The 10,683-nt window shown below is 44.8% G+C and overlaps 1 protein-coding gene across 1 annotated transcript; it reads left to right on the forward strand.

Moving 5' to 3' along the window:
• The first annotated feature begins 469 nt into the window (after positions 1 to 469).
• LOC120323271 (E3 ubiquitin-protein ligase TRIM31-like) lies at positions 470 to 1,062 on the forward strand. Its single transcript, XM_039381441.1, has 2 exons — positions 470 to 862; positions 907 to 1,062. The coding sequence occupies exons 1-2, from the start codon at positions 743 to 745 to the stop codon at positions 1,060 to 1,062; spliced, it is 276 nt and encodes a 91-aa protein (XP_039237375.1). The 5' UTR covers positions 470 to 742.
• Positions 1,063 to 10,683: the final 9,621 nt, after the last annotated feature.

The raw sequence follows: 10,683 nt of genomic DNA on the forward strand, positions 1-10,683 counted from the left end.
TTTTTTGTTTTGCTAATCACAATGTCCTGTTTACCAGCCTATTAACACGTACAAGGGCACTCTAACTTTGCTATCTAAGATGTTCTCACGGCCTAGGCCAGCCCTGTTCTATAGCCAATTCCCTACAAATACCCCCGTTTTTTTATTCTGGGCCAACAATGTTTTCTCTGTTATAGCACTTACACGTTTAACAATACAAGAAAAATCAATATGAACTATTACTAAAATTATAACAATTGTCAACAACCATCGTAGGCTTTTCTTTAACAAAACTTAAAACTCATTCAGACATAGAACCAAAAATAGATTGAAGCTATGAGTCTATAGGACTAGTTGTTACTGTTACTTTCTTTGTGTGTTCTACTGTTTCACTCAGGCTCTACAATTCTTTTGTGTACAGGTTAGGTAGTTTGTGCCAGCTGGACAAGTCGTGGCTTTGAATCTAGATTGAAATAATCTTAACATAAAACAGGTTTGAGTCTCATTATCACTTGTGTTACGTACAGACAGTGATCTCATTAAACTTAACTCCTGGGGATCTTTTGCCAGAGTAAGACCTCGAGGGTTAGTACTAAAATAGACAGTACAAGCACGACAACAATCTGGACAAGAGACAACAACTGAGTGAGCAATAGAATGAATTAAGCTAAATTGACATCTGAAGGTTTCTGTATGCTGTGTTCTCCGTTTCTCACCAGTGCCTTCCTCCTTGCTCTCAGCCCTGTCACGAGGCTCAGGCAACATGGCCAAGGTGGGTGCTGAGGCCAGGCTGAAGGACGAACTGATATGCCCCATCTGCCTGGACATTTACAGGAACCCTATGTCCCTGGGGTGTGGTCACAGCTTCTGCAAGGAGTGCATACAGAAGGAACAGAAATACGCCAGCAGGGCCCTTCCCTGTGCCCACTCTGCCTTTTCCCCACAGGCCCCCGTCCAGCCATGAAGACTTGCCTGACTTACAAGCCCTCCCTGTGCCAAGCCCACCTGAGTAAGCATAGCACAAAGAACACTCAGAAAAAACTACGTTCTGGTGGGGCTCTGTGGTGCCCAGGTTTTGGCTGAGAGGAAATCTTCCAGCACGGCAAACTGCTGGAATGCTACTGTGAGAAGGACAAGGTCCGCACCTGCACACTGCACTCCGCCCCTAGCTCTCACAGGGACACAAGACTATCAGCTTAAAGGAGGCTTGTGGCCAAGCACAGCGTGTTTTTCTCAAAACTGTAAAAGAGGTGAAAAACTATGAAGCTGCACTGGATTGAAGCATAGGAAACTTGCTGGAACAATCCTCTGCAAAGGAGTTCTTTAGAGTACAAACAACACTTGAAAATTAAGACTTGGCATAACTGGTCTGCTCTGGCCTCCAGCCAAGAGGCCTGAAGACACACTATCCACAGCACTGCAGATGTTTTTGAGAAGGCACGCAGGATGGCCTTGACAACCTAAAGGCCCCCCCTGCAACGAGCAGCAACATCGACCACTCCTGATTTAAATCCTGAAAAACACAGAAAAGCTCAAAACGACCCTCACTACTGCCACAGCAGATGAAAATGCAATTATTTGATGGTCTAAGGACCTCATCCCAGCACAAACCTGCATTATCTCTACTTAGTTATGTAACTAGCAACTTCTGTAACTGTCACAAAACTTGTTTCTCTACAGCGTCTTGCAGCTTTTCTACGAATTGTAAGAATGGTTCCCGGGCACCTGGATGCATAGTGGTGCACCCTGCCTCGGGCTCTGCCAACCTTGCAGTCTGCACCAATGTTTGCTGGCTTATGGTTTTTACTCGCTCTAAAACTAGTGGTCTCCTGCGCAGCTCGCACAGCTAAGGAACAACAGCAGTAGAAAAACTCTACCTGAGATTTAACTTCCATAAATTTCTGAAACAAGGCAGAAATAGAACACCAAATTTATGTAAGAACCTCTTATTTAACCTCAGTTCAGATCAAACAGCTAGCTGGACAGGGCTAGTCTTGAGATAACTAAAACCTCACCACTCATGGTGGGAATTTGAAGAATTCATATTCAGGATAAGGATTCACTATGGTTCAACAGAATCGTGTTACACATCTCTAAAATCTTGACACCGGCAGAAAGTATTTTTAAGTTTACACAGTCACACATTCATGTAGCTTTTTTCTTTCACACAACATTCAGGTGGCCACCTCAGACATTCTCCTCAATCACACACACATTTTCAAGTAGTCATTGGCTGTGCACTTCTTATCAGTTTCATAATTCAAAGGAAATTTATGGCATAGCTGCCATCAGCAATCTGCAAATCCTGCATAACTCTCCATGTAAAAGACAAATACAGCAAGAAAGAACAGAATATTATCTTGGAAATCTTCAACCCTTCTTATAGAGCAATGCTATTTTATCATAAAGACAATAAAACTACTTTTGCAGGGGGCAAGACTATATCCCCTTCTGTCTCATCGTTCCATCTCCAAATCTCCTACCTGCACCTTGCCCCTGGGGGAAACAGCCAAATTTTATGTAAGAGAAGCAAAATGGCAAACTATAGGAAATTCTTAACAACCTTCTGCAATATGCAAAAAGCTAAGCACGGATGTTCTGTTATTTCTAATCTTACTTCAAAGGATTTTCATCAGTCTCCCTGTTTTGAAGAAAACGTTTGAGAATGCCATGAGCACACTGCATGCTTAACACCTATTGCTATAAAAACAATGCAATCTTATTTGATTTATAAGTTGGGATATTGTTAATTTTAAGTTGTTTTTTCTCTTTTGCCTTTTTTCCGTGTTTTACCGTCTTTGCCTCCCCCACGCTCCTCATTGCCGAAGGACGAAGGAGGGGGAGGAGGGGCTGGGCTCACCTAGAGAGATCAGCAGAAGGAACTTAACTTAATCACAGGGTCTGCTTAAAAAGAGACAAAAACGTAGGAGAGGGAGAGAACAGCTGCAAACAGGCACGTTTCAGAGAAGGGGTGATTGGTGTAACGGGGAAAAAGAGAAACAGCTTTCCCTCTCCCCCAGCTGCACCCTCTGAAGCTTTTGCTACCGTCATTAACTCGCCGCTCTAGGAAGAGGAGCGGCACCAGGGAAAAAACACTCGCTGCAAAGAAGGGAAGGGGAACGCACACCCCCCGGGCCCATGGCTGTCAGCAGTGCGGGGAAAACAGAGCCCCCCCGCCGCCCGCCGCGCCCGGGGCCGCCGGCGTGCACGCACACGGGCGCACCGCTCCGAGCCGGGGCCGCGCAGGCGGCGCGACCACCACCATTGCCCCGCTGCTCGGCGCCGCCCCGTATTCACTCAGCACGGCGGCGCAAGCACCCAGCGCCGTGAACACAGCCGCAAATGTGCAGCGCAGTCCCGCAGCACAGTTCAGATGAAAAGCTGGAAATGTCTTAAGGTGGAACTCAGTCATAGTGTTCGTAAAGTTCATTTCTGGTCTATCAGCAGTACTTTCACACTGCAGCTGTCGTCTCCGATCGTCCTGGATATGCACTGCCGAGATGCTAGCACCGCATTCATGTTGGCGGGGCCGCCCGGTTGTCCCCGGCCCCGATCTGTGATCTCTGGTCCCGCACCGGCTCCCTTCAGCTCCGCTCGACTCCCTTTTTACACGATTTCTCCGTATGATGGTATCTAGTAGCATTCTAATGTCCTCAGACTGTGCTTTAATGTCTTTTACTGTTCTAGATAACAATCGCCAAATTGTAAGGAGGGAAGCAGCAACTTTTTCTCCCTTATAGGTAGCAGTAAAGAGCTTATCACTAAGTTCTTTCCAAGTAGAGATAGTAAAGGCAGTTACAGTGTTCGCTTCATATCCCTGGCCCTTACATGAAAGCAGCATCTGCCTCAAAGCCAGTTCGTCTTAACTCCCCGCTTTCCCAGAAAGCATTGGAGCAATGATAGTGCCGCCTGTCCCTCTATTACCTAAAAAACGTGTTACCACGCTTTGTGCAGCCCTTTCCACGAGACTTTGCGGCTTTGTCGGCGGGCCTCCTTCTTCAGGAGTCGTCCCGGGCGCCGGGCCCTGGAAGCACGGAACTTAACTCTTTCGCCGTCCGAAATCCCCGAAAGGGAGGCGTCCGGCGGCGGCAAGTTGAGCTCTTTTTCGTCCAGCCCTTTCGCCTTCTTGTGCTGCACGGCAAGACCGACCGAAACTCCTACGTCCGACCGTGGCTGCGAGAACCCGACTTGGCTCTCGGGAGTCCGACTTGACTCCGAGTCCGACTTGACTCCGACCCAGGAGATCCGACTTGATCTCCTAGGGACCCCCCTCTGGTCCCTGCACACGGGCGCCAAATTTGTCGCGACGGAAAGCTCTAGACACCTCAATGTGAGAATCCAGGAACTTCGTTTATTGTAGATTGACAGTAGCTTAATATACACTCTATAATAGGTTCATGAATATTACAGAGATCAGGCTCATTATTGGTACTCAGTTAGGTGGTGATATCATCGTAACTGCCTTCCATTGTTGACACAGGTGGTACTCAGTTGTTTTTTGTTTTGCTAATCACAATGTCCTGTTTACCAGCCTATTAACACGTACAAGGGCACTCTAACTTTGCTATCTAAGATGTTCTCACGGCCTAGGCCAGCCCTGTTCTATAGCCAATTCCCTACACCTGCCCTTGAGGAAACTAGCTTGCACTGCAAGCTGTTCTGGGCACTGTCTGTAGTCCACATCTCTGTGCAATGTCCCAGGTGACAACTTAGCTGTCAGGTGTTTGCTTCCCCTGGTGTCTAGTACAAGAATGCCAAGTGGTTGTGGGCCTGCAAGAAGTCTCTAAGCAGGCTTGTGATGCTCAGAGAACTTGAGGAGGTTCAGGACAGGACAACCCTCAAGGCCTCAGTGGGCTTTCCTTGCAGACACTTCTGGACTGACAGTATTTCTTCTATCCCAGTCCCTAGGTAACTGAGGTGGTGGACATTCAGCTGAGAAATCTCTTGGTCATTTTTATGACCTCTAGGGATGTCAGCTAGAAATGTTGGATCCCAGCTTACACTGCAGTTGTGGGGGATTGTGCAAGTATTTACTTCAAGACACTGTTGTCCATTGTTTATTACATTATAGAGTTTGGACTAGAGCAATTTTAGAAGCCTTTGACCATACCCTTAAGACAAATAAGTAATTCTAAAATATAGTTCTGGGAGGAGGCTAAGCAAACCTTCTGTGATGATTTTCAGAGTAGTGCATGTGCTTTATGAAATTTCGTGTATGACTCGGTATACCAGGAGGTCTAGATCTACTGCTGATGATTTCTTTCCCTGTCTGCTATAGAAATGATATATTTAAATGTAGTCATAATTGCTTCTCAGATTTATCACCTGAGTTGAATGATCCTCAGTGGGGATGCTGTTCCTTCTTTTCCTTTACAGTCTATTCCCTGCTGTGGCTGTTTTTTTCTCACAGAGTTTCCTGGGTAACTAGGGTCATAGTTACCTTTGATAGTCATCTTCTCAAAACAGATGGTTGCACCTCTACTTCCTGAAGATAATATTTGGCTCTGCTTGCTGAGGAGGATGGTTCACCATTCTCTGTTGTGGTATGACAATAACCCCTCTCTGAACTTTCATGCCTGGGCCTAGATAGACATGCTGATAGTCCTGTCTCTGCTTGGAATCTACAAGACCCAGAAGTCCTTTGAGCAGGAGGCTTCTGTGTCTTGCAGGAAATACAGTTGCATATTGAGTATCTGCCTAAGCAAACTGTCGGGTCTCCACATGCCTTGCGGGGTCATGTGGAGAGAACATGGCTGGGTGTAAGATCGTAAGATGTTGTGGTGGGTCAGCTTGCAGGTATATTGGGTTACCTGGTGGGCAGCTTGCTGCCAGGATATTTGATGGTCTTTCTCTTGGCTGCAGCTTTTCTCTTGACATATCTGATCGAACCAGCATGGGAGGTTGTGGAGCAGAGGGATGTTACAGTACAAGCGCAGGTAGTGCCCTCAGAGAACATGATGAGAGTGAGGCATGTGCTAAAAGCAAGAAATCCAACTCTACATGGGGTAGAGTAAAAGGTCTCTTCAAGTCAGCCCAAACTTTACATTTTCACTCTAGACGTTAGCCTGTTCCCTGAAGGAATAGACCCACTTCGTAAGGATAGATGCACTGCATGCAGTGAAGGAAAGTGTAATGTCAACAGGCCTTTAGGGTATCTGACTTGCTGTTTATTAAACAAATACTTATTTAAAAAAGCCCTAAGATGGCATGGTAACCTTTCGATGACCTTGCTGAGTTGCAATACATATGACTGCTTTGTGACAAGAGTTCAGCAGGCTGCTATTTTATAGCATTAGTTTACCTCAGCTCACTTCAGAACAAAAGAAGGCATATTTATTTAATTTTTCTTGATTAACAAGCCAGTGTTACTGAACAGACTGCCCTAGTATTTCCTTTGAAAATAATACATTTTTCTCTTTGGTCATAAATAAGTCATAACCCTATTTCTGCCATGCTAAATAATAAGCTTCAGGCTTCAGTTTGGCAGAGTACTTATGTGCTTACTGAAATGCTATTATCAGTGGCACTTATGCATGTTTAAAGCTAGAAATGAGAACCTGAGAATTCGACTGAATTGGAGCCCCGGTGGTAATGCTTTTAATTGCAGTGTAAATCCAAGTCTTCCCATTGACCAGCAGATGGGGCAAGTAGGCCTCCTTATAGTTATGGTCAAGATTTTTTTTTTTTTAATGCAAAGTTAAAATGTAGCTGTCGTTGGCTCTTAGTTCAACAGTCTAGTTTGAAGGCTCTTTACCTTTGTACTGTAAGGGTAAATTACGTACTTTGACGTAACTGGACTATTTTCTTTACAAACATGTGTCGTAAACAATCGTCTAGTTCCTTGAAATTCTGAGATTTAAAATGATGTTTCTTTCTTTACACAGGGATGAAAACAAATCTTTTGAAGGTTTTGTTGTGCAAAGATATGGAAACCCATGTTCCCTCCCCAAAACCAGCCAATAGTTAGGTGTTTACAACACTCACAGGGATGCAGAGGATCCAAGTATTAGTCCCTGGTGGTCTTCCATGTGCCTGTAGAGTGCACCAAGAACAAGATCACCTTACTTGCCTTTGGGTCATCTTCTCCAATTCTCTCCTGCAAAAGCTGTTGTCACTTTCGTATACTTATTGATGCACCAGACTTGTACAACCTACGTGACTGGCCATTGTTGCTGGCCACAATGAGCTTCTTGCTTCCTGTTAACACTTAATATGATGTACTTATCAAAAGAGAGGGTGATCTTCAAAATATGTCAGTCACTGAATACTGCCCTTTATAAGGAGTAAAAGCTTTTTCTTGAACACATAGGAACATAGAGACCTCAATTTCCCTTTAGCCACAGTCACACTTCTGTATGTTGTTCATCACATCAGCTCCTTAAGTGTGACCTGCTTTGTCCCCACTCCTTGGAGCTCAGCTTGGTAGTGTGAATCCTGGAGCTGGCTGTGTTCTTACAGGCAATGTGGTACAGGTGCAAGACCCATTTTCTGTCTTACACCGAGGCAAACCACTCCTCAGGTGCAAAGCCCAGTGACGATGGAGAGCTTCTGGTTTTCATATAGACCAGATCTAATGGTTTGTCTAGTTGGGTGTATCTTACCCTTGTGGAAACAGCTTCCATTGTTCAGCCTTCAATAAAAAGTAACGATTTATCTATCCTGTTTTATTTTAGAGTGGGGCAAGCTTCCTGAGATAGCTGGGTGGAAGGAGGAAGAAACCCCTATCTATGCTAAACTGTCCAGGCAAATACAACAGGTTAACATAAAAGAAACCAGCTTGGCTAAAGATTAAAAAAACCCCAAACCCCCCAAAACCAACAAAACCCACCTCTTTCTCCTCAAACTTTCAAAAACTGAAATGGGGGAATAGATGTGAGACTACCTTCTCAGATATGTAGAGAGTGCCTCAGCTGGACTTTAGTTTAACAAGGGCATCTGTGTGTGTCACCATCTGTCGTTATTTGTTTGTGATATCCAAAACTTCTCTGGGTGGGAGGGAGCACAGAGGAATTCCTGGCTGGATTAGCATGACTTTGTGCTCTTTCTTGAAGCTGTTACATGGTTAAAACTAAGATGGGTAATACTGAGTGCAGAGGGGGTTACTAGGTTTAAGCTGGTGTAAATTGAGAGCAGCTCCTTTGCAGACAATGAAAGTAACCAGACTCTGCAAGTGTCTAAACTGGTAAGTCTGGCTCACCTTCTCCAAGAGTACATTATACAGAATCTAGACACTACCTTAACCTATTCCATATTTTGGAAGAGCAATGTGTGCTATCTATCTCAAAGGTTGCTCCAGCTTCTCTCTCGTTTGCAGCTTCGTGATGCCCTCAGACCTCCTCTCTAACACTGCCTCCTACGTGGTGAGCAGCATGATTCAGACCATACTTCTTGCAGCCAGATTCCTACAGCCTGCCTCAGTCTGCTTTTTTTTACTTTACATTCAGTCTGCTGACAGTCCTACAGCAAAAATTCCTTTGGCTCCTGCCATATCTACCTTTGCCTTTAATGTTTTTATTGGCTCACTGTGTTTTGAGTGAAATGTAAATTCCTCAGTGCATTTTCAGCCAGTGTTTGCATTTTGTTCATTGTGTGTGTCTTGACTGTCCGGCATCCTCTGACTTCACCTCTGTCCTCGTGGTCTTCCTCTATTTATAATTTTCTTCATATCCTTCCCTGTTCCCAAAGAGACATTCTTGTCATAAGCTGAGCAGTGTTATGAGCTCTTAAAGCCCCTACTTTCACATTACTCCTGACCTTCCATGAAGAGCTGGCCATTTTTCTCTCAATTTTCTGCTTTGTGTATGGAAAGAGCTGCTTTATAAGAAACATACTGCTCCTGGGGTAGGTACAAAACATGGCTGAGACTGCACAGGCTTCTCAGGAACATGGGTTCTGACACAAATGCCTCATGAGGCAGCTGGAAACACCTACATCATGCGGTGGTTTAGAGTAAGCCAACTGTTCAGTGACATGCTGGCCTCTGAGGAAAGCTATGCATGCTCTTCGCCAGAGGTATCTCAGGAGGACTGGGAGCCTGTCTGCTATTTGGCTCCTCACAGACAGCAGATGTTCCACGAGAAGGTGAAACATGCAATAAATGACTGCATTTACTTGAAGCAAATCAGAGCTCAAGCAAAGGCAGTGGTCCAGCCAAGTGTGTTTACTGCTGTGAAAATGCTTTTGTGCTGATGCAGCACCTTTCACCCAAAATCTCTGAACATTTTGAAAGTGTTAACAAAAGCAGGCTAATGTCAGTGTTTACAGATCTATTTGAGCCAGGTTTTTACTGCCTCTTTTGCATACTGCCATCCACATAGCATACACTGAGTTTGTACTGCTGTGGCTACTTGGCTGTGCATTTCCTTAGCTGCATAGATGTTTTCTGCAGCTGGTGTTGAGCTTGTGCTGATGCGGCTACATTGGTAACAGGACTTGAGCAGGCTAGCTCAGGTAGATACACATGAGCTGTGGTCACATTAGTGTAAAAATAAATTTGTCCTATTTTTAGGAGGGAAAATAATCTGTGACCTGGACTGAAGACAAAAGACAAGTCCCAAAGACACATTTCTCCTTTGTACTGCTGCTTCTGAGGGGGGAGAAATGGGAAAAGTGAAATACCGAGTAGATTAGGTTCAGGCTAGCTTGTGCCGTGTCTACCTGCTGAGTGAATGTTCAGTGATGTCTGATGCAGGGAAATGTCCAGTGGCACAGAAGAGAGAGAAGTAGTCTTTTCATGTGTGTGCGTACTTTCCTTGTGGACCGGCAGATACATCTTTGGATGCTTATTTTGAGATCCAGAGGCCACTTGTTAATCTGTGGTGGCATACAGAAAAGGACTGTATCTTTAGCCAGTAGGAGGATGTCAATGCAAGGATTTCATGTTCTTTTTCTAGTAGAGAACATGCTGCCAAATAAATATCACCTGGTTCAGAGGACATGCCAGGGGTTTGGCGATGAGTTAAGCGCCCATAGAACTGCACGGCCCTGAACACTTTCCAGCAGAGCCCTGGAGACTGATAGCTCCAGGATGAGTGGAGAATGGCTCTTCCCCACCAAACTATCCCTGGCAATTGTGATGGATGGTTCCTCCCCAAAGGTCTGGTGGTCCTCTACTTATTTTTTCTCAACATACAAAAGGGGGCAATCTCTGAAAATTCTTGGAATGGACAACCAATTCATGTCCTTCCAACTTGCTCACATTTTACTGAGAAACTCTTGCTGTTCCCTTGTCCTTTACTCAGCTCACTCCTGGTGGTTTTCTGTGGACATTTCCCTGAAATGACCTTGTTAGAACCAAAGTGAAACAGAAGGCACTACCCGTGTTCTGCTCCGAGTCCCTCAACTAGAAAATGTTTTCAGTCTGTGGAGAGGGCTTTTTCCTCTCTCTTTCGTTCTCTCTGCTCCTTGGCTGCCCACAGTGACAGCCGTAACTGCTTGATTTTGAGGGAAGCTTTGCATGTGCAATGAGTGGCTCCTTCTGCTAGCAATTTGTTCTCTGGAGCCTGTTACCACACAGTATAAATAAATTTCACTGTTTAGTACTTTCCTGTTTTGTTCTTCCCTTGCTGCTGGCAATGAGTTGACCTACCCTGTTTTGGTTTTCAAATTTATCTTTCTTTGCCCTTCTGACATGAGACAAAATCACCAGATTAAATTAACAAGGATACATTATTGATGTGTACTTTTTTTGGTTATCTTGTGTTG

The sequence above is a fragment of the Pipra filicauda genome, unplaced genomic scaffold, assembly GCF_003945595.2.
Source record: "Pipra filicauda isolate LSUMZ 115617 unplaced genomic scaffold, ASM394559v2 scaffold223_size1779592_pilon, whole genome shotgun sequence".
NCBI lineage: Eukaryota > Metazoa > Chordata > Aves > Passeriformes > Pipridae > Pipra > Pipra filicauda.

Excerpts from the sequence above, each read along its gene's own strand:
- LOC120323271 (XM_039381441.1), top strand. The coding sequence starts at position 743 with ATGGCCAAGGTGGGTGCTGAGGCCAGGCTGAAGGACGAACTGATATGC. Across the intron at positions 863-906 it reads GCTTCTGCAAGGAGTGCATA|CTCTGCCTTTTCCCCACAGG; the intron begins CAGAAGGAACAG and ends TCCCTGTGCCCA.